At 41.3% G+C, this 25,044-nt stretch overlaps 1 protein-coding gene across 3 annotated transcripts in view; it reads left to right on the forward strand.

Annotated features, from left to right (window-relative positions):
* Positions 1-25,044, forward strand: part of LOC104932451 (transcription factor COE1) — a 78,192-nt gene that overhangs the window by 39,121 nt on the left and 14,027 nt on the right. For all 3 annotated transcript variants that reach the window (XR_003461488.1, XM_019253208.2, XM_019253209.2), the window contains exons 7-11: positions 13,470-13,551; positions 14,624-14,765; positions 15,886-16,019; positions 17,743-17,869; positions 24,810-24,898. Coding sequence is in view for 2 of the 3 variants with exons in the window: in XM_019253208.2 (XP_019108753.1) it covers positions 13,470-13,551; positions 14,624-14,765; positions 15,886-16,019; positions 17,743-17,869; positions 24,810-24,898 (574 nt within the window). In the remaining variant the exon portion in view is untranslated. The remainder of the gene's footprint in view (positions 1-13,469; positions 13,552-14,623; positions 14,766-15,885; positions 16,020-17,742; positions 17,870-24,809; positions 24,899-25,044) is intronic.

Here is a 25,044-nt window from a genome sequence, read left to right on the forward strand (position 1 = left end):
AGATTTTAGTAACAATAGACATTTAGCTGCTTCAGTTTCACGGTCCTCATATTGTTCGTGCTGGCTCACTGTCACACTGTCATGGCTTACTGGGACATTTGAATAGAAGAGAACCATTATTCATGTTATTAGTACCACCTGTATTTTTTTCTTATTATGACAAGTCATAATGTCTCCAGTGTAAAAGGACGATTACTGATTAGCTGATTTGTCACAAAGACTAAATAGTTCTGCTGTTGTTCATTTACCAAGCATGATTCACTGTATTAATTCTAGCTGATACATCCACCAGTGCAGACTGTGTTGTAAGCTTACTGGTGGTTAGGTCCTGTGATTTGGAACTTTGAAAGTGCAACAAGACCCAGCAGCAGCTAATATCACTGACTAGTCCAACAGCAGTCAGCCCAGCTCGGCGTCTGTCTTTCAGCCTTTTATTTCACCAAGCTCTCACCAACCACTAAAAGTCAGTCCCACATTTACTCTTGCTGCAGTTCATGCTCGGTGACGTAGCTTCCAGAGCTTGATCATATGTCATTGTGAATTTTTCACGGTACCCTATTGTATTTATGTTCCGCCATGGACAAAATGACTCACACCACTGGTATTGCTCTCAAAATAAGTACCAACACATCTTTCTTTTCTGTCAAAAACAGGACATTACTACTGCATCTTTTAAAAATAATCTCTACTGACTTTGAATAAATATGTTGGAAGTGATCAGTTCATTTTTCACTTCTTCCACCAAGTGACACTGTGGAAAGCACTCTTTATGTCTCTGCTCTGGGCTGTTATGAATCTAATCTAAATCTGAATACAGGCATGTAAGCAGCCAGTCATATTAGTCATATGAGTATAAATTAGAATAAATATAACTTGCAGGTGATGATGTAGCACCTTTGGATGACAGTTAAGTTGCATTCTTGCAATAACTTGTCTGTCACTTTAGATGTAAAGACAAATTAACACAACGTGAAGAGAGGAGAGGAGGAGGAGTGCAGGTTTGTTTCTATTTTCATCATTATGTGCTCCTCTGTGCTCCTCCTGAGTGGAGCTCCTTGTTTAGGAGCTCGGGCTTGTTTTGTAGTCACAGTGTCTCTTGTCTTCTTCTGTGTTTTTGTGCTTTTGTCATGTGTGTGTCTTCCTTGTTCTTCTGCCTCTGTGTTCTTGATCCACGAGGTGTTGTGAGTTGTTTTGTCTGGTTAATTACCTACACCTCAGTGAGGAGGTGAGTGTTTGACAGTTGTCATCACCATGCGAGAGTGTGTGTGTGTGTGTGTGTGTGTGTGTGTGTGTGTGTGTGTGTGTGTGTGTGTGTGTGTGTGTGTGTGTGTTTGAGAAAGCGAGAGAGAAAGAGAAAGCATGTTAGTCTGATTGTATTGCAAGACCTCAGTTATGTGACAGCATGTAGACATGACAGGTACTTGTCCACATTGCTGTTGTTCTCTCTCTCTCTCTCTCTCTCTCTCTCTCTCTCACACACACACACACACACAAAGTGAGGAGTCTCCTATTGTACTCCATCTCTTGCTGTCTCTTTCTGTGGAGGTAGTATTTCTTTGATCACAGCAGTGACACTGATTAAAAGGAATGATGCCTGTCGTGAACGCAGATGTATTCATAAGACTAAAGGGGGACAAGAAAGGTGGCATCTCTCTCTCTCTCTCTCTCTCTCTCTACCCTGTTTTCTTTCTCCTCCTTTTTCTCCTCCTCTTTGCTCTCACATCTCAACGTCAAGTTAATCTTATTTAATGCTGGTGATGCACTGATTCAGATTTCAGTGTTATGTATGTGAACATGATAGTGTGTGTGTGTGTGCGTGTGTGTGTGTTTGTGTGTGTGTGTGTGTGTGTGTGTGTGTGTGTGTGTGTGTGTGTTGCTGCATGCTAAGCAGGGTGCCACATCAGGTAGTTTTGAACAGGACAGCAGAACCTGTCTCCTTCTTCCCCTTCATCTCTCTTTAACAAGTTCATTTATTCATGAATGTGAACACACACAAATACACACACACGCTGCACACACACCCTTTGGTTGGGTGGCAGGAGGATAGACTGTTGGCAGATGAAAGAGAGAGTTCCTGAGCTGAGCCTAAATAATCTGTCAGCATGACACACACACACACACTACCACATACACTCAAACTGAAAGTTAGTGGAAAAAACGAGCCGCTTTGTGTTCAGATTTATAGATTTTAATTATTAAAAATTTAAAAGGGGGAAAATAATAAGCATTAATTATTCATAAACAACATGTTAATTGGCTCTTGAATATTCAAAACAAAACAAGAGCATGAATATTCAGATGTATAAAGAGAGGATTAGAGCGCGCAAATGAAGAAAAATGCACTCTTCTAATGAAGGGACAGCAAAAAGAGAAAGGAAAGAAACATACTAGGTGTTTGAGAGGAATGACTATGAGAGAAGGAGAGTATAGAGGAGGAGAAAGCAAAGGAGGAGAAGAGGCTGGGGGGGAGGAGGTGCTGCGGAGGAGAGAAAATGAGATGAGGAGAAAAAAAGACGATGAGGAGAGAAAAGCAAAAGGAAAACAGCAGAGAGTCAGGGGGGTCTTTTGTATTTTCACCATGATGGATGACAGTGTTGACTAAACGAGCTAAATTAGAAGCTTTTTCCTGCAACTCTGTTGAAATATTATTAACACGCAGCAACTTTAGTGAAACATATGATTCAGCTGCACATAATGACCTTGGCTATTGATTTGGGAATAGAGGGAGCGGCAGTGTTTTTGTACTGGGAGAGTCGGGGGTGTATCACATGGTCCGTTGCAATGCAGGTCTCTGTTATATTCTGTCATTAAAACATTAACTCCTGAAATGCCTTAATATACAGTCTTTCCTAGACACACACACAAACATGCATACATACATACACAGATTTAACGGCTTTAATTAGTCTGGCTTGCATCCGGTCTTGTAATTAGCTAATAACAGCAACATGGATGTGGTTAATTAGTGGTAGGAGGTGCTTGTGAATTAGAAAGCTGATGACACTATTACTGGACCTGCTGCATAACAGTTAAACACTGCTAGTTCAAAGTACATAAACCAAATGATGTCGGTGCATCAGCAATGTAAAAATGTTTGTTGAACATTTGATGTGTGTTCCACAATCTAAACTCTTTCTCCTCTTTTTCATGCTTCCTCCTGTTCTCCTGCTGCTGTTGCTGCTGTGGTGTGTACAAAGGTAACACCAGTATGCAGTGTGTTCTGCACTTTATGTCTTTAAAGGGACATTACATCATTTTAGCTTAACCTCTCATTACACATGAAAAGGAACCGATTATCTGAAGGACTTGTCATCTTTCTTCTCTTCTCCTCTCTTCATCCTCCTCTCTCAACCCTCCTCATCCTCCACTTAATTGGTGCCCCATCAACCCGTTAATCAAATTACTTCTGAACCAAAATTGACAGTTTTCATTAATTATAAAGGATTATTCTAATTGCAATTCAAATTTATTCATTTACAACAGACGGCGCTCAGTAATATTTCAGTGAATTAGCATATTAAATGGAGTGGTTCCTACATTAGTTATGGTAATGTATGCATATTTCCTTATTTGGACCTTGTGAGCCATATGCGTGCCACACGGGCAATTTGTGTGTGTGTTTGTGTGTGCGTGCACGCACAGGTGAGGAACCTCGACAGCGTTTAATTTGTTTGACAAACGTAGCGGGAGTTAAATTCTCCAACCTGCCCTGTACATCGCCCTCACCTCCTCCTTTTTTTTCTCTTTTTCCTCTCTCTGTATCTTCCTGTCCTCGCTCTCTTTACACCACATTTCTTTTCCCCTCCCTCCTCTGATTTATCTCTCCCTGTCAAGGTCACAAATTAACCTTTAGGTTGCTATTGTCAAAAAGTAAGACGCCTCATACTGCTTCATCCTCGAAAAAAAAAGTTTTTGGAAAAAAAAAAGCAAAATCCATGATATTATTGTTGGTAAAAATGATATGAATCATTACTTCCCTGTTTCAGTATAAGACATGCTGCAGAGTGAAAAAGGTGTCCTCTCTGTTTTGTTCATCTGTGCTGGAAGAAAGTGAAAAAGATGCAAAGAGATGAAATTTGTAGCATGTAATGTTTAAGGAGGCAACCTAAGTGCACAGTCGGTGTGGATCAGACCTGAGCAGAGGAAGTTGCACGTTTTTCTAAATATTTCATTCCACCAGGATGTTGTGTCCATTTAAATGTAGTACACACATACACACTCCACGCAGCAGCTAAAAACACTGAAGCGCAGGACACTGCATTTTAAATCTTGTTTGCAAACAATTTATTCTCTGAGATAATTAAATATTCACATTTTAAATGAATACACACATGCATACACACACACATATCTGTAAACATAAGCATACACTCAAACATACGAATTCCCATACCTTGGACAAAATCAGTCATTAGTCTTTGCCTTGCAAAATGATACATATGTCAATGCCAAAAACAAAATTAAATGAGTGCTTTCTGATCTGCAACCTCTAAAATCTGGCTGGTTCAGGCAATTATAACTACTTAGCTATGGTTAGGAGAAGATTGGGTTATGTTTAGAAGAGATCAACACTGTATGACTGCTGGTAGGAGATAGGATGTGAGCAGTAGCCTCCAGCAATTTGACCTCTTCATAAAACCTTTGCTCCTGAGAAAGAGCACTTATTATTTGCATGATCCCATTCATTGTCCGAAAAGTATGAACAAAAGTGTTTGTATATACATAGAGTTTGGATGAAGCATGAGACAGATATAGCAAAAGGGGACAAAAATAGCCTCTGAAATGATTTTCTTAATTAGCATCACTTCAACTGAGACATTCCCTAAACTGTTAGTGTGTGTGTGTGTGTGTGTGTGTGTGTGTGTGTGTGTGTGTGTGTTTGATTAAATGACTGATGGAGAGAGGAGGAGACAGTAGGATAGAGGAGGAAGAGGTTCCTGTCAATATCACTTCCTTCATCACCACCACCCCATGAATTATTTGTAAGGCCAATGACAAAGAAACACATACACACACATAAGCACAGGAGGTCAGTGGTACTCTTGCCTTGTTACCATGTATTCACCAAGACTGTGTCAGTGTGTGTCTGTACGTGTGAGGACAGTTGGGGCAAAGAAAGAGAGAGAGAGAGAGAGAGAGAGAGAGAGAGTGTGTGTGTGTGTGTGTGTGTGTGTGTGTGTGTGTGTGTGTGTGTGTGTGTGTGTGTGTGTGTGTGTGTGTGTGTGTGCTCAGTAGTGGTGATAAACTATATGTGTGAGAGAGCAACAGAGGGAAGTAAAAAGGAGAGAGCCTGAGCCTTAGATCGATTTGAGGTAAGCTGTGTGTGTTCGTCTGTGTTCGTGTGTGTGTGTGTGTGCATACATGTTTGGCCTAGAGCTAGCGATCCTTTAGCTGCTCACCCTTCACTCACTTCCTCCCCCCATGCTCCTTCCTCTCTCCTCTGTCCCCCCTTCTACCTACTCTCTCTCTCTCCCCCCCAAATCAATCTCTCTCATCTATAATTCAACAGTTTGCCTTCAGCCTTTAAAATATACACCACAGTAACCTCCTCCCTCCCTTGAAGTCTGTCTAGCCCCTCATTTCTGCCCTCTCCTCCTCACTTCTCTCACTTCTTTTCTTTCCCTCTGGTGAATAAGAACTCTGACAATATTTGTCTTGAAGGTAATCATGTTGTAATTTAATCTTATGATGGCCACAAAATGCTATCACAAGCCCCAGCTAATACCTTATTAAGGGTCATTATGTCTGTTGTGACTGTACAAGAATTTACCAACGTTCAAAGCACAAGATAGTCAGTGATCCCTTCATCTGCATACACGTGGATCTGTGGCTTTATTTTTACACCTACAGTGTCAAAATGGCTATGACATCACACAAATTGACATTTTGCAGATTTTCCTGACAGCACAAATTGTTTGTTTGTTTGTGTCACAGGATATATCACAGTTGACAAAGATTAATATACTATCAGGAAATTATCACATCACTGCTTTTTTTTTTTTTTTTTTACAATTTGGCTCCTATGTCCTTAGTTTTCATTCCTATCAGTGATGACAAGACTGTACTCACCAAAGAGAAATCTGATGAGTCGACAAACAGTGTGACTGTGAGACAACCAAACACCAGGTTAGCCAAATTTATCTGGAAAAGAAAATGAAAGCTCTAAAATGATAAGAAAACTTATCTGTAATTGTCCATGACAGTTCTTGGTTCAACTGCGTGCAAGAGAGAAAAAAGTGCTTCAGATGTGCACACACATAGTTTCAATGGCTTTCTTTTCATGTTTCAAATGTGATCACTTTCTGTTTGCAGAATTTACCTCCAAAATAATCTAGCAGATCTGTCTGACCGCCTGATTGTTCATGTTTTTTCATGCTGGACAAAACTAGTTACATTTGTATGGACTGTAGAAGTGAACCAAACCTGTGCGTTACTCAGCAAAACATTTTGTCTACATCAGTAAATTAGCATTTAATACACAGATGAATGAATGTGTCACCTCATCAAAACAGAACTTTGTCTATAGTTTTGTCTTAGTCCTTCAGCTCATACAGTCGCTGCTTGTGGCCCATAGATAACGACTGTCTGTCGCTCTGAGGGACACTGTGCTGCCTTGTCACAAACTGATGACATCAGTGTCACGGTTACATGTAACAATGATGTAATGACACTTGTACAGGTCCATGCCAGTACTGAACAAGTCGCCTGTACAGGTTATTAATACTCACTTTATCTCAGCCCTGGCAGACAGAACAAGCCCCCTCATAGACATCATACAGGCTGGCTATCACCACTCTGGCCTGCTCTGTCATTTAAATATGCAGAGATGACAACAATGACAGCATTAATAGTAATGATAGCAATATGAAGCTAAGCCCTCATCATCATCATCATTAGCATATCTCCTGGGAGATGAGCCGTGATTGACAGCTAGCTGGGTGTTTTTTGGGCTGCAGCTCAGCTATCAATTACCTCTGTGCATATCAACCATCATTATGTAAAATAACTCCGCTTCGCTCGGCTCTGCTCAATTCTCTTAAGTCTTGTTCCCTCGCATAACTCTTTTTCTCTCTCCCGTGCATTTCCTCCCTCCCTCCCTCCCTCCCTCTCTCCTTCCCCACGCTGCCTTTTTTCTTTCTTTTGCACTCCATTTCACTCCCGACCACTCGCACCCTCCCCCCCTTACTCACACTTTCTACTATGTGTCTAGGTTCTTTTCTCCGCTCTCACACTCCGTTACTTTCAGCATTGCTCATCCATGCCTCTGAGTATGTGCATGTGGACTGGACGTCTTCCCAGGTCCTTTTTTTTTTTTGCAAATGACAGCATGTTTTTCAGTTGCTGAAGTTACTTTTCACAGTAAAAGTTCTGGTGAGTCTCAAGCATGGAAAGAAAACAGATACACAGGACGTATGAGTATGATCAGTGCTGTCCTATCTTTACATTTTGGACTGTTATTGAGACCAAACAAACAATGTGAAGATGCTACAGTATCTTGAGTTCTGGAAAACAACTCTGGCAATGAACCTAACAATGAATTCATTAAAGTCCTATGTGTTTGAAAGACAATTAAATAATTACATCATGCAATCTGTTGTAAAGTTTCAGAGCTGCCTGTTTGGGCAGTAATTCAGATTAGTTTGGCTGTGGCAGCAGAGTTTCCAGATTATGCAAGACTTGGTAAAACTCACATATTACTGAACCAAGACTAACGCGCATTTCCAGTGACCCTTCCAAGTAAAATGAATTCATCTTCCTTCTCAGATTCGTCTTCATCTCCTTGCTTTCTTTCTTTTGTAATCTCCCAGATCCTTTTTCTAGCAGCTTATGAACTATAAAATACTTCCATTTACCACACCTCTTAATTTGGTGACAAAAAAACACAACAAACAGGACTACTATTTGTTGCTATCATTCAAATAGATTTAAAATGAGGTACTGTCCCTACACTATGTTTCAAGCCCTGTATCAGCAAGGATCATGTCTGCTGAAGTGCTCTTGAACAAAACTCTAAAAGCAGAGAAAAAACAAGCACTTCCCCCACAGGAAACAATCGATTATCACATTATTATTGCGATAACAGCCGAATGGAGGGCGTGATAGTATTTCCTATCCTTGTCTTTCCTACTGCATAACTACTCAGACAGCAGGCACAGGGCCCAGAAATGCTATCTGATGTCATCACATTAAACAATCACAAGAGCTTAGTGTAAACAGGAAACAGGAAGTTGATCTCTGACAGAGAGGAAAACTCACAATACACATATTAACTGTTTGAAATGACAGATTGGGAGGAAAAATATACCAACTGAAAGGATGATGAGTATTATGACGGTATAACCACATATCTCATATCCAAAATGACTTACAGTATTTTACATTATATTCAAATATGTAGTGAATTATATTAATATGTTGTTTGCAACCAGGCTTTCTCTTTGTGCAGAATGGTGTTATTTTGTGAGGCGTGCAACCACTAACTGATCAGTTACTGGCAGTTACAAAAGGTACACAGGCATTAGCAAGTTGTTTCACACACCGGCGCGTAGAGAAAGATAGTGAAAATCATCATTCTGTCAGAAAGCTCCAGCAAGAAACTTGGCAGGCAGGTGAAATAAGACATCTAAAGAAAGCACGGAGACGGAGGGGAAACAGAGGAGGCAGGAGCAGCAAAAGCACTGATCTGTTGTTCAGTTTGTCTGCACTAACTGACTGCAATTTCTCCACCTGTCAGCAACAACTCACCAGAATGCTGTGTGCGTATGTGTGTGTGTGTGTGTGTGTGTGTGTGTGTGTGTGTACGTATGCATGTGTTTTGGAGAGATTTTTTTTTTCTCTTCCAAGGCAGCATCGTTATTCTTGGCTCAGTAGAATAGCAAGTCTTTAGGGAATAAAACGGACACAGACATTAGACACTCACACAGTTTTTCACACCACACACACACACACACACACACACACACACACACACACACAAAGCTGGAATTCCCCCGGATGTCACCCTTGCCCCGTTGGCATTGTAACTGTTTAAATGACAGGAGAGTGGTCGAAACAAAACTCCCATAATCCTCTTTCCTCATTCTCTCCTACATTTGTTTCTCCTTCACACACACCCTGTTTTCTTCCACTGTCTCCCTCTCTCCCTCTCCCTCTCTCTCTCTCTCTCTCTACATCCCGACGTCCTCTCCATCCCCTCTCTCTGTCACTTCCTGTCTTTCTCCTCAGGTCTGTGTTAGCCCTATATATTAAATATTAATGTCAGTTGTGCTCTGAGCCATAATTGCCATCTCAGCCTCTGAATAATGGATGTAACTGTGCCGTTCACGACTACACCATGGCTAACAGGCAAAAAAAAAAAAAAACAGCATCCAACTGTGGTTTGCTGTGTTACTATGGATTACAGGCTAGATAATGGTAGCATCCTTGTGTGGTTGAGTACATTATCACAGTAACAGTAATTACAAAGCTAAAAACCCTGCATTCAGCTGTGAATGACAACATCAGAGGTACACACAGCACCATGCTTTACAGGCTGAAATGAAAGTAGCATTGCACTGTGGTGAATTGTGGATGGGATTCACAGCAGGAAGCTGTTAGCAAAGTTAGCAACTAGTAGATGAAGTTAAATGAGCTGAGTGTGCTGTGGCTCTCTTCTTCCCCTTTAATGGCTAAAATAATCTTCCTTTTTCATATCAGACATTTTGACTTGTCATTGCAGGCAAAGCACAGGTGTATAAATAATATTTAGGATGACTTCAGTAACCTTCACTTCCCTGCACTAAACAAAGCGTAGATTAACTCAGAGCCTGTAAATTTCAGATGGAAATAAGTCATCATATTTTTCATGTTTTCTCTGGGATATGAATCAGCATTTTTTAAAATGCTGATTCATAACACTAACTTTACCATGACTAGCATTTTAAATACGACAATCTCGACAACTGTTGCTAAGCCCACATCTCAAAGCTTTCCTTGTTTTATTCTACACTACACAATGTGCAAAAAACAAACATATGAGAAAGTATATGCGTCAGGGGACTAAAAATATTTTCCCACAAACCTAATTCCATCTAAATGCTCATGTTGCAGTGTCTTGCATCAACCTTTTTTTAAACTGTTACCACCATCTTTCCTGACTTTACTTTCACTACAACCTTTCCCTAGATGTATCCATAGTGTAGTTGCCATATACAGATATTGCAGAAATTCATCATGTAGAGATTCAACAGAATCCACATCTATTATTGACGTCTTGCAATAGGCTTGACAAGCATGTGGCGTCTTGTGGCCTAGTAGTTAAGTCTCCCTTGTGACATCCCTTGCTGCATGTCAAACCTTTTTCTCTCTTTCCCCATGTTTCCTGTCTGTGTCTGTACTGTCCCTATCTACAGACAAAATGAAAATACGAAAATACGACTCCTACACTTCTCTTTCCAAATGTGTGTGTGTGTGTGTGTGTGTGTGTGTGTGTGTGTGTGTGTGTGTGTGTGTGTGTGTGTCTGAACCTCTTGTGTGTGTTTGCAGCAGGCATAACTGGTGTCAGGTCAGCTCTCTGAGTGTGGTACTCACCGTATAGCAAAGGTCAACAGCACTGTTATCACTTGAACATCATCGGGCCTCAGAGAGGTAGTGAGATAGAGGGGGAGGGGGGAGCATTCCCCTCCCCCACAGTCATTCAGACTCTTATAATTGCCCTGTTTAATTGGAGGCCTCTTAACGACCAGTGACTGGACCAGCCAATCAATTCACACAAGGTGTCTGTGTGTGTATGCCAGTGTGTGTGTGGCTGCGGGGCCTTTCTATAGCAGAGTTGATTAGACCAGATGGGGTCAAGTGAAGGGGGAAGAGGAATGCATACATACTGCATTAAAATATGTTCCGCTGGAAATCAATGAGAGAAAACTCTCTCCCAGGAAATAGATCGAGCAGTAGATGGAAATGTGAAAAATAACGAGACATCATCAGATCTCTGACGAGATAAGCCAATGAAATGATTCAGTTTGTGAATTCAGAGAAGAGGAGATTAATATTGTTTAATTACGGGCCAGATGAGATTGTGGTGATGACTTAGGTGATGTATTTTAGTGGTGCAGTACTGTGACTTTTTAACCTCTGAGAGGTGGTGAAAAGAGCACTGCACTTAAAGAAACCCTGTGGTTGGTAATACAGTAGTGGAATGCTTGTTTGTATCTGACAAGTTACTGCAGACTGTTGAGGGCAATCACTGTTGTGGGAGTAGTGAGCAGCAAAAGGCAGCAGTCTGTCCAGAGAATGTAGAAGCAGCTAAGAATGTTTTAAAATGTTTTTGTAGGGATGCACCAATCTAATTTTTTATCCTACATATTATTTTGTACGAAGCCCCTGAAGTCCCAAAAGATGTGCACAAGATAAAATAATAATAAAGATTTTGAAATTGACACGTTTGTTTTTCATTATACAAAAAGGCAGAATAGAGTCAGGTTGGTCAATTACATTATGTGGAGTCAAAAAATAAATAAAAAATAGAGGCTCCATAATTCTGATCCCTTTTTTTTTCATTTTAAACATGTATTCCTGACTGAGTGGAAATGTTTGAATCATTTTTTCATGGATTGCTGTGGAACTAAAAGCTGAGTCAGCCACCACTTGAGACACACTGACAATGAAGCTGTGAACTAATGTGGATTAGTCATGTCATTGCCAGGAACAGTTTTGCTTGATGAGTTCGAGTGAATCAGATCTATGTATCTGGATTCCCATTTTTGCTTCTTTATACTTCTACTCCAGTAACTGATTTGATTTATGGCACCACCTGAACCAGATCAAACAGTAAAAAATATTTTCAGAAGTGTATAATAATTTTGCTATATTTTTAAATGCAGCTCTTTTATTGGTGTATTTCTAAAAGATCTGGATGTTTCTTCCACCACTGCTTTAGTCTATTCATATTTCAGGCGGACGAGTGTGTGAGCCTCCCGACCACCTCCTTTACATAGAGATGTACAGCGGAGGGTCAGCTGAGGTGGTCATGTTAACGCTATGCTAGTGTTGTGAGAAGGACTAGACAGTAGGAGGTCAGAAGGGGTCACCGTGGCTGTCCTCCACTGTGATAGGCTGTCACCCAGGGGCGAGGGGTCAAGATAATTAGGCATGCAGAATCTCAGTGCCGGTGTTCTAACGAAGCCTGAGCTCGTTAATGCAGAGTTTTACACTCGGACCTGCCACTGGTCTGTGCTGCACCATCAGACACGCACGTACACACACATGTGGAGTCCATGTTTGCATGCACACACACACACACAAGCGCACACCTCTGCTTTGTTCCGGTGGTGCAGTACAAAGGCTGTCATCTCTTTAACAGCGGAGCATCCTGCTCAGCCACAAGGAATGAAGGTGACGCAGACTTGTGAAAAGTTCAAATGATTTAAGTACTGCATGCAGCTGAGAAACAGAAGACAAATATAATAACGCTGTGTAATATTATAATTATTATAATTTTATATTTTTGTTTCAACAAAGAGAGTGCAGAACGTTACGTATGAAGAAATAATCCAACTAAAAGAGGGAAAAATGTGAGGAAAAGGTTTATATGCAGGAAATATTGTCTTGCATGTAGTGTTGCTTCACACACACACACACACACACACACACACACACACACACACACACACACACACACAGATGTAACAAACACAAACGTACATGCAAATGTGAACATGTGTGTGTCTGTGTTATTGTGTGAGTGCCTTGTTGCTTCTGCCAGGCTGGCCAGCTGGCTCACACCAAAACAAAACCTGGATGTGTTTGTTAGCTGTTGATGGCCATCTGTGTGTTTGATTTATTCTGTAATATAGATTCATGACATATGGTCCCGTTTCAAACACCCAATGTCAGCGTACTTCCCCTTTTTTTAATGGCTTGACATCAGGGTTAGCATAAGGAAAACACCTCTACAAGACAGAGTATTAAAACCTGTAAATCTTTTCTGAATCTTAACAAGCAAGCCAACATTTCTTGTTTCACATCTTGCTAACTCAAGAAACCATTGAGAAAGAGTTGAAGTCTCTGGAAGTTTAGATTCACAACAGTATAAAACTGAAGGTCAAATATGAGATTTTATCAAACTTCAACTGGCTCACAGTCACATATTTTCACCAGTTTTGGTGTGTGCTGCCATGCGCTACTTGATTTGCCTTCTTGTAAGTTCATCCAGCGCCTTCATGTGGCATTTCAAAGCAGTCTCAGTTGGTGTAGATTTAGGAACAAAAAAAAAACCAAACATGTTCCACGTATCCACAAGGACATTCCACAAGGAAATTCATTTTGACTTTCCAACAGTATGAAATATTAATTTCTCGGTCTGTATTTGGGCTTCTGTCTGTACTGTACATGGGAGACTGAGCTTGAGTTCACATATCCTGAAGGAAAGCAATCTCTGGTCTAATGTTTAACTGTTAACTTCAAATATTGCCTGCACTCTCTCTTCACAGATTCTTCCTCAAGTTTTTTCTCAAGTGCAACCAGAACTGTCTGAAAAATGCAGGAAACCCACGAGACATGAGGAGGTTCCAGGTAGAAACCACTGCACTTTTGTTCTGCCTTTACATTTCCTTCTTTCCCTCCGTCTCTAACTGTCTCTCTCTCTTTCCCTGTGTCTTTTGTAGTAGTAACACACTGTGATACACACAACGTTATGGTTATTTTAACACATAAACACAGGAATGTCTATGTGTGTGTTTCTGTGTAAGTAAATAAGCGATCAGCGCTTTTACAGGAAACATGAGATCCTGACCCTGACTCGTCAGAACATAAATATACACACAATGCAGGGAGGCTGGGAGAGGGTGTTTGAGAGAGAGAAAGAAAGGAGGAGAGGAAGGAAAGAAGAAAGAAAAAAGAAAGAACGAGAGGAGACTGGGACACTGTGAATAAGATTTAAGGCAGTATGGTCTTTATCATTTCCTTATCTTCATGGCCACAACACAATCAGGAAGACACCACTTGAGTCTGAGTGGAGATACTGGACGCCCAGATAGATACTGATAGATTTATTACTGTGGCGCGCGCGTGTGTGTGTGTGTGTGTGTGTGTGTGTGTGTGTGTGTGTGTGTGTGTGTGTGTGTGTGTGTGTGCGTGCCTGGGAGAGAGTGTGTGTGACATGTATATGTGTATATTTCTGCTGGTGTGCTCTCATGGGTATGTTTGTTACGTCTGTGTGTGATGTAGGACAGAGAGAGAGAGTCATACGGTAGTGAGTGTGTGACAGTATCTGTGCCTCTAATTGTGCAGCTCTATTGTAGTGGAACCAGAGAAGACAGCTCTGTTTCGCTGGGAGATAATTAAGGGCTGGACCCATCAGGAACTATTGAACAGAGGAGGATAGACACCACACACACATGCACACACACACTGTACAGTCATTGTAACTAAGTGTGCATTGAGTGCGATGGTAATAGCAGTGATAACGGGTTTTTCACAGTTTCGCACTTTTAATTCCTCCTTGCGATGATCTACAGACCCCAAACTCCTCATTCCTTTTTCCTTTTCCTTGCTCTTGGCCTCTTTTTTCCTTTTCCTGTCTCATCACTCTCTTGACGCTTCTCTCTATCTGTCTCACCCTGTCATGTCCCCTGCTTCTCTCCAGGTGGTTGTATCGACTACGGTGAGCGTGGAGGGACATGTCCTGTCAGTCTCTGACAACATGTTTGTCCACAACAACTCCAAACATGGCCGACGGGCCCGCAGGCTCGACCCTGTGGAAGGAACGCCGTCTTACCTAGACCATGGTAACATAAGAGACTGTGTGTGTGTGTGTGTGTGTGTGTGTGTGTGTGTGTGTGTGTGTGTGTGTCTGTGTATGAATATCTGTGAGCATAAGCAGCATGGCCACCAGATGGCTGATGCTTTAATCCTATCAGGTGATTCCTGCCCCTCCATCTGGCTAATCCAACCCACTACACACACATACACACACATGCACACATAGAAATGCATGGTGTGATGCTCTGTGTGTGTATATGTGTGTATTGCTAGGTCTGCTATCATTATGCATCTTCATAGACAAATCCAAGCTAAGAGATATTGAAGCACACACACACATACACACACACTTTGGGGAGAGTTGGTTTTTGACTGATGAGCTTTTATAGTTGTGATATGGAATTACATTTGAGCTTGTACATACAACATTCATCACATCACAATGAAGTGACATAAAGCTGACTGATGTCTTAAGATAAACCTCCTGTGTGTGTTTTAGCAGTCATAGTCTCACTTCAATCTCATGTCAGTCACTCTTTGGGATATCACACAGTTACAGTGCAGCCGATGTTTTCATTTCAGTAATGTAATGTTGAAATATTGTAAGTAAATGTGAGTAAATGACGGTTTGAAACTGAAAAGAAAAGAAGTCCACAAACTTCTTTGCTTTGTCTGTTTTGTCATTAAAGTCAGTAGAACGGTTCACAGGGAGAACCCTCTCTACTCAAAGATCATTTGAAGAGGACTCAGTCTTTGAGTCTGCACTGTTTTCAGTGTATCAGTGTGTGTGCTGATCTGGACCGCTGCCAAAAGCCAAGGGTGTCGCATGAAGATATATGAGGTGCAGATGCAACATGGATGAAAGTGCTTCAAGACAGATTTCCCTCCCTGTTTAAAGACTGATTGGTCTTTAAGGGAAACAAATGTTTTCCTACAACCATGACTTGTTGAGTCATAGTCAATACTGCAGGTTTTATTCCACAACTCTTTCATTCAGATGCATCTCACAGCCAATAATCTTTAAATGTTTGTTTTCCCCTCTCTCTCTCTCTCTCTGTCTCTCTCTGTCTGTCTCTCTCTCTCTCTCTCTGTCTCTCTCTCTCTCTCTCTATCTCTTGGTCATAACCCCCCTCTCCTCCCTCCCAGGAGCAGCTCCCTGCATTAAAGCCATCAGTCCCAGTGAGGGGTGGACTACGGGGGGCGCTACAGTCATCATCATAGGGGACAACTTCTTCGATGGTCTCCAAGTCATCTTCGGCACCATGCTGGTGTGGAGCGAGGTCGGTTTGCCAACAATCATCATGCTGTCTCGAAGTTGTTTCAACCCCTCGACTGTGTGTTTTTGCCCCCGGACCGTTGGAAGTAATTCAATATGAAAACATACTTTTCTTCATGGTCAGGGCTCTTAACTGTGTGTGATCATGTGCATGTTTGTGTGTGTGTTAATGTTTGCCTAAATGAGGTTTGCCTCTCTAATGAGTCCCCACCAACAAGCGACCACCGCCCCCTCTACCTTCCCTACCCACAGTCCCTATGTCTCTTTCTCCCTGGAATACTGATCAAATCAGCACATTTCGATAGCCATCAGCCTAATGCTCACAAAAACACACACTCACATGCAGAACTCACTATCGTACTTTTCCCCAGTGCAATTCTTCTACAGAATGTTTATTTGTCTTCTGACTCCACTCACCGTGTGTGCCGAGCGACTGTGGCTCCCTTCCAACAACAACACCAAGTGTGTGTGAGTGTGTGCGTGTGTATGTGTGTGTGTGATGGCATACATGGATGTGTGTGTGTGTGTGTGTGTGTGTATGTTAAGAGCTGAGGGGTTTGTTTACAGTGTTGAGAGCCACACTTACATACACTAACATGTGTACAGAGTCTCAGTTCAGTTCAGTTCAAACTGACTCAGCTCTCAGGCGTTCCTCAGACTGCCTCTAATGGATTTTGGCCAACCAAATGTTTCATTTGCACTCAACCTGATTATTGATTCCAAAGCGAGAAAACACAGTTTGAAAAACGTGTGACTGCATGTTTGCCAAATCCTGTTTGTCTGCAGCTGTCCCTCCTACCTGCAAATGTTTTACAAAAAAAACGTGCCAAATATTAAAAACCATCCATTAACATGTGTCACGTAAAGCTCAGTGTATTCCACATTGGTCAAAAGTCCCCCCATACATCATGACATTATATGCCTATTTACAATTACATACATATCCATACTGTATATAGGATTTCAAATGTAGTCAATACAGGACTTGAGAGTATCTTGAGAGTATCTTGAGACTATCTTGTCCGTCTATAAGAGTATTTCCTTCATTCAGGACCTGTAATCAGATTCATTCAAAAATTCATAAAATCCAAATGTAAACAGAGCTCAGTAAAGATGCCTTCCACTACATTAACAAGTGCAAATGCAATACATGTCAAACCCACAAACTAAAATAAACTTTAGAGTGGAGCTCGGGCAAGAAAGCTCTTGCAAAACATGCCCAAGGAATAACATACAGCAGTGTCAGAACTGATCCATGGTCAGATTTAAAGCCACTTCTTTGGATGTGTTTTAATGTTCGGCGTAAACAACATAATCTGGCAGGTACTCATGGATCATAGCTGCACCTAGATCAGTGACTGGTTAAGTCTGCTGCCATGGTTCTTGACGTCCACTACAAACACTATTATTATCATTATTACTACCTTTAGTCATATTTTTATTAAAGTTTAGAATTATTGCATCTCTGTAAATCATTTTATAAAGAGTACGGTCTAGACATGTTCTATATGGACCTTTTGTTTGTGATAAAAATTCAATTGAATTCAATTGAAAATTGAATTAAACTAAATCAAGACAAGAAACTCTTAAAGTAATCTCAGTGAGTTTGGTGATCTTGTAACTGACCAAACACCAGTTGCATTGTCCTGATGCAGAAAGCGCATTGTCGTGATCAGGTGATGTATTTTTTTGTGCTCATGGTCCCCTCCTTGTCCTTTCTTCTCCAGCTGATCACGCCGCATGCCATCCGGGTACAGACGCCTCCCAGACACATTCCCGGGGTCGTCGAGGTCACTCTGTCTTACAAGTCCAAACAGTTCTGCAAAGGCACACCTGGAAGGTTCATATACACAGGTAGGTCATCTGTACAGGTGCATGTGCTATCGCACATGTTCTGCTGCTTACACACATGTTCTGCTGCTAACACACATGTTCTGCTGCTAACACACATGTTCTGCTGCTAACACACGTGTTCTGCTGCTTACACACATGTTCTGCTGCTAACACACATGTTCTGCTGCTAACACACATGTTCTGCTGCTAACACACATGTTCTGCTGCTTAGACACATGTTCTGCTGCATTTAAGTTTAGTTTTTTATAAATGTGTGTTTGTTAGCCTTCGCCTGAGTGTGTGAGTGTGTGTGTGTGTGTGTGTGTGTGTGTGTGTGTGTGTGTGTGTGTGTGTGTGTGTGTCATTTTGTCTGCATGTGTATGAATAGCAATCCATGAGCTGCAGTTCACTCTCAGGCCAGACAGTGTTGAACTAATGACTGTAGATTAGTCAACATTAACGACCCACACTCGTTACAATGTTGCCATAATCAGAGGCTCGTTAAAACCAGCTACAATTAAACAGTCTGCTCTTTATAGCCCTCCATACTGAAACTATTAGTGAAATCATCCAGAACACCCAGTTTACAAACGCACACACACACACATACATACACACACACGCACAAGTTAAGCACTCACACAAACACACACAGCGTTGGAAAAAGAGTGTGTGGTTTCTGAGCAGATTGTTGAGCGCGAGCGTTTTCCTGCTAAATTCAGCAGAGATGGAAAAGGAAAGAGGAGAAGAAAGTGTGTGTGTGTCCGTGCTTGTTTGCTCATTTGGTTCACACATATATAGTGCATGTAGAAATAGATGGAGGTGATGTGATGTCTGGTATTGATCCGCTCAACATGGCTCCATCACACCATAATGATTACATCATAGTCATTCACACCGAGAGACAGAGAAGAAAAACAGCTGCTGTGTAAATTCTTTATGGTACGAGATGTTTAATGACCCCATTAAGCAGATAGAGGATTTTAACCTGATCAATGGAGATGAAAAAACAACGATGGATACATTATCAGTTATTGTTGCTGTCGATTTCATGAAAGTTTCAAGTTTCCTGCTCAAAAAAAGAGAAATGCTTAAAGAATGTGTTTCAAGCTTCAGCTGCAGTCATTTGTTCTGACTGAACAGTTCACACAAAAAAAGAGAGCAACAATTGTGGGTGAGATAAAACAGAGCCAGAATGTTTTTTAAATGTCTTGAAGTTTTGAAGACGACAAGTGATTTCTGTGATAATTGTCGTCTAAATGTTGCTGCTCGGTAGTTTCTTTGTACAGCCTGTGTGCCTCCTTCAATGTTCCTCAGTCAAAACATCTTTGGTCCGACCCTGAGGCTAGCTGGCTGGTAATTGGTCCGTCTGGCGTCTAACTGCTTCTCCTATTGGGTGGAGATGACCTCCTGTGACCTCATGATTGGCTGATGGCTTCAACATGTGACCCAGGAAACCCGATCTGTTACTGTGGTTGCATGACCCCGCCTCAAGGTTGACTTCTTTCTGGAAGTCTCTGGTGAAAGGTCACGCTGGTGAAAGCTGATTGGCTGTTGTGGTTTTTTTGGTCTTTTAGCTATGGTTGCCTCTGGGTGTAAGGACCAAGCAATTAAGCACACTCATGAACAGGCACACACGTAAGTTTGCAACGTCGCACAATGTAAACACACACAAAGAAACACTTGCGTAGGGTCGTGTCTTACACACACACACTTTGAAACTGGGCAGAAGTTAAAGGTAATTGTAAATCAGAGAGATATGAGGGAAAGATGGTGAGTAGTCTGGTAAACAGATGGTGTACCACACACACGCACACACACACACACACACACACACACACACACACACACACACACACACACACCATATACACACACATACACACACATACACAAGTGCCGTATGGCTGCTTCATCGGCCTGGTGGGAGAAATTAACATTCTCGACATCACACGCTCCTATAAACACAATGGGACAAAGTACCAATCAATAAATGCTATGACACACACGTTACAAACATTCACACAGGATGTGCATACACACTCACACACACGTATAGAGCTGGTTTATTGTCATTGCAGCTGCAGAAGAAAATCCATAGCTCAACTGTGGAGAAAAACTTTTGCCTGAAGCTGAAAAAGTGTCACAATTTTAAACTATTCTCTCTTTCACAAGCAATTTAATGTTCACTCTTCAGACACGGAAAGAGAGGATGAAGGAGATTGAAATACAGAGGGAGGGAGAGACAAAAGAGAAAAGAAAGAGAGACACAGAGAGACAGAAAGGGGGACTTTTAAAACCAGATTGTAAAGTATTGATCCAGTCATAAGTGGATCACACATATAGTGATACACACATGCAGATACACACATGTTCATACACACATATACAAACAGACAGAAAGTCACAGAGAGGAGGAGAGCTGGAGAGAAAAAGAGATCTCATCTCATAAGGGGAAGAATGAAGCAATAATTCAGTGGTATTGAACTGCTGGCTGGCCAGAGAATCGATCTCACCACACCTCCTCTCTCCTCCTCCTCTTTTCCCTCTTCTTCTACTCCTTTCACCTAAGTAGCTTCACCCTTTTCTCTCTCTTCCTGCTCCCTTCCCCAGCTTTTTTCTCCCTCCTTTGCACTGTTTAAAAACATCAACATTTTATAATAAATACAAGTAAGAAGTGAGAATAAGAGATGCATCATGAATGATATCTTTCCCTCTTCACTCCCCCCTCTTCTTTTCTTCTGTCTCCCTCCTCTGTTCACATTTTATTGCGAAACAGGAATGGAGGGTCTGTCCTCATGAAACTTCTATGAGTATTGATCTGTGGGCAGCTCTGGACTCTGAGAGGAAGAACGAGGCAGGAGGAGGAGAGATGCAGGAATGGATGGATGAAAGTGGCAGAAGGTGTAGTTAAGAAAGAAGGGGAAGGAGACAGAGCAGAAGAGAGGGAGGAGGGGGGATGCAAAGGAGAGCAGGAGGGATTCACGCAGAGATGCTTTCATGGGGAGCAGCAGGTTGGCGGAATGAGTCGAGATTAAACAGGTTCAAGCCTCCGCCTCACCAAATCATCCGCTGATGACCAGCAAACTGTAACCATGACCACCCCTTAACCTGACACAAGTAGTTTTATTTGCCCTAAGTTAACCACAGATCTGCTCATATGAATCATATGAATATGACTAATTGTACAAATAATTTGTATTTGATTGTGTATTCATCATTCTCTTCAGCACCATGGACAGCTGACACACGACAGGTTAGCAGGTCTGAAGGAAACACAAATTAGAACAAAGAGAATTTTGCACTTATAGGACAGACTTATCGGCTTCAAATGAAAGATTTGCAAAGAAGATGAAATGTGGATTTTCTGTGCTGAATGGGACTGAACGTTATCCATCCATCTTTTAAGAACTCTTTAAAACAACTCCTTCTCAACTCCTCTCACCATACCTGTGACTTTGTCTTTAGTTTCATGCACATCTCAAAGCAGCATCATCTGCAAGGTTGGAGATAAGTGTGTTTGGTGTTTGTAGGTGTCAGTGTGATTAGTGCATTCACCATATATACTATGGCGAATGCACTGTGACTGGTGTTACTGATGGCTTTTACAGCTGATGTGTAATCAATTGGACGGCTTTTGCTGCACTGATACTATTTCTGTTTCTGTGCAGAAAGAAACCACCAAAGAAATCGTTGAAGAAACCTGACCTTTTTGCTTCAGCGTACACACACACACACACACAGCACATTAACACATACATCCACACAGGCTTACACAAACCCATAAACACACCTCAGACATGTGTGTGTGTGTGTGTGTGTGTGTGTGTGTGTGTGTGTGTGTGTGTGTGTGTGTTATATTAGAGCTGGCATTGTGTAACGTCTCCAGAGATGTACAGACAGTGTAGATCTCACACTGGCAGTTAATTCTGACAGTTGATATCCCACTGACTGTTAGGCAGCTGTTTTTGTACTTTTGTTTTTCTCAACCAGAACTGGGTTTTTAGGATGGGTTAACACATGCTCTCTCCTCCTCTCCTCCTTCCTCTCACCTCACCTCTTCTCTCTTATCACCTGAATTTTATTCTTTTTTGTTTCTTTTCCTTCCTCCATCTGTTCCCTGCTTCGCTTTTTCTTCTCTTCCCCCCAGCCAACCTGCTCCACCAATAATGTTGATATAATTATTATATATAAATTATAATGTGTCCAGGAAAACAATTCCTCAGAAATGGGGGGAAGTATTGTTCATGACGGTTTAACATCTGGTGTTTTTACAGCTTACAATTTATGAAGTTATGTTGCTAACAAATTGAGTGGTTTAACAGAAACCAGAAACTTGGGTGTGATGTGATAATAAAAAAGACATACATATAACCCCCCACCCACACACCCACACACACACACACACACACACACACACACACACACACAAAAGAAACTAACAAACAACATATACAGTAAGATATTCAGCTGCAAGTAATTTATCAGTGCTGGATGTGGAAAGTACCAAACATCACTCCAGCTGCACACTTGGACATCACACACACACACACACACACACACACACACACACACACATGAAGAGTAACTCAAGCATTAGAGGTTTAGAAATGAGGTGAAGACATATTGAGCACAGATAAATACACACAAATGCCGAAACAGTTTTCAGAGTGTGACTTGATTGACATGTTGATTGGATAAAGATGAAGAAGAGAACATAATTGCAACATTAAAGTGCACGCTAAAATCTTTTAGATGATACCTGTTAATGTTATTATAATACAGCTTTTGGCACCATTAGTTCTCTACCAGGTTTATCCATGTTGCACAGGTCCCCAAAGTTTGAAAACCAATGCATCAGGGAGTTTGAACTCCATCACAGCATCATAGGTCTGCAACAGTAGAACAGCAGTGTTGGGGTTGTAGATTGATTTAAGGGTCATAAAAGAACAATGCTGGACTAATGTGAAGAAATGATGACTCAAATATTCAGACCGGCGGCCTCCCAGAACATCCAGTCCTCCCCTGTTGTCCACTGAGCAACATCCAGTAAAATCCCCACAGTAGTTGAGCGATGTGCTTTCATCAGCTCCAGTTTCCCAGACAGATTTCGAACCGCGGGCCTTTCAGTCACGAGCCCACCTCTCTAACCTCCAGGCTTCTGTTGGCTCTTGGAGCTCATGCTGAGCAGGTTCATTATTTTCCAACCCAGTTTTACAAAAAAAACCTACTTGATACCAGCGTGGTGCTTGGGAACAAAATGTCAAAAAAATGGGATGTCATCCTTTCTCCTCACCACTCAAATCCCCCCCACTGATTAGCACAGATGTTGTGATTCTCTGTCTGCTTATCATGTGCGCCAGCTCAGGTTGAATAGCAGTATTAAAGGCAGAATGTTTTTACACCTATAATATGCTGCCACAATCTTTTTAAAAGAAAGATACTAAAAGAAACCTTTAATACAAGATAGTTGGCTGAAGTCGAGGGAGAAAGGAGGGTGGAGAAAACTCTCAGTACTTTTGGTTGATAGTCACAACATGCATGCATATGTACATGGACAATCTGCGTATTTAGATTTTTCTCAAGAATGAAGGAAGTGAGAGTCAGCTCTCTTTTTTCTAGTCAAGGTTTATTGGTCAGTCTCTACTTTCATTATGTTTTGTAATATACAGTATGACACCAATGGGATTTGCTGAAAATCAGCAGGGCTGCTTTACACTATAAATTGTTGAGAGTTCAAAAACAAAGAAGTTTCTAGAAATGGCAGAAGGTGGGGACAGAGAAATGAATGGAAAACCTTATCACACATGTGTCTCCTTCACTGAAGTTAACAGGAGAAAGTGCAGAATAAGCCAGCAACATCATTTTTTGACAGGAATCAACTTGGGTGGTGGAAAATGTCTTTAATCAATATTTGTAAATGAACAATGGATCACAGGACTACTTATTTGTTAAAGCAGTCTCTCATAGTAATAAACACAGAGAATTATCAGCCAAGCCTGTTGATCCTTTCTGCTTCTTCTCTGCGTCTTTAGAATGTCTGTTTAGTTCATTGTTTTGGTTTTACAGGACTCAACTTTACAGTTGACCCTCCAACTGCAACCAACTATTGAGGAAGAAAGCTCTAAATACACTACCTGTCCAGCATGGAATGGCAGAAAGATAAAGCTTTAGCAGAACACAATGAAGCTTTTAGCATCTACAAAGCTTGATATTTGTTTGGGTGTCGGTAGAGACCAAAACAGAGCTAAAGTGAGGCAGACAGAAACACAACCATATACATTTAAAAGGTGATAATACTGTATGTCAGTGCTGTGTCAGGTGATAATACTGTCAGCTTGTTTTTGCTGCCCCTGAGTGGTCAAAAAAATGGTTATTGCAGGTTTAAAGGTCCAGTGTGTCAGATTTAGAGGGTTCTATTTACAGAATATGGCTGAAATGGAATATAATATTCTTGACTATGTTGTGAGTATAATCACCTAAAATAAGAATTATTATTTAATTATTAATTATTATTACTTAGAATGAACCTTTTATATCTACAGACGCCATAGCCTTCCTCCACAGAGTCTGCCGTGTTCTAGATGGGAACTTTCGGGTAGTGTTGTATTTCTTTACAACTTTATTAGATTGTTATAAACTTTGATCTACTCTACTTATTCATAGGTTCAATGAAATAAACCAATGCCCTAACAGTTATGGAGTTACAGAGTTATGGATTTATGACAGAAAGGCGAGCTTGTTTAAATATTTGCAATGATTTTTTAGTTACACCCAGAAATGCAGCATGAGATCACCACTGACGTTTTCCAGACAGTTAAATTGCCTTTTTATGAGACATTTAAGTAACTTCTGTCTGGATATTGTAAGAAACCTTCTGTAGCTGGAGAGTAAACAATAAAACAACCATTGTATTCTCTGTTTTATGAATTCTTCCTGTTTCTGTTTCTGTCTTCTGCAGCACTGAATGAGCCCACCATTGACTATGGTTTCCAGAGGCTTCAGAAGGTCATCCCTCGGCACCCTGGGGATCCTGAGAGGCTGCCAAAGGTACAGAAACAATATGCTCTGGTGCTTTTACCTGATGCCTTTAACTGGACAGTGAACCCAGAAGGAGCAGGCTGGCTCTTGCTTCAACATGACAGATAATATAGCTGCAAACCTGCAACTTCTCAGTTAAGCTACACCAAGTTGCT

The sequence above is a fragment of the Larimichthys crocea genome, chromosome XXII (genome assembly GCF_000972845.2).
Source record: "Larimichthys crocea isolate SSNF chromosome XXII, L_crocea_2.0, whole genome shotgun sequence".
NCBI classification, from domain to species: Eukaryota; Metazoa; Chordata; class Actinopteri; family Sciaenidae; genus Larimichthys; species Larimichthys crocea.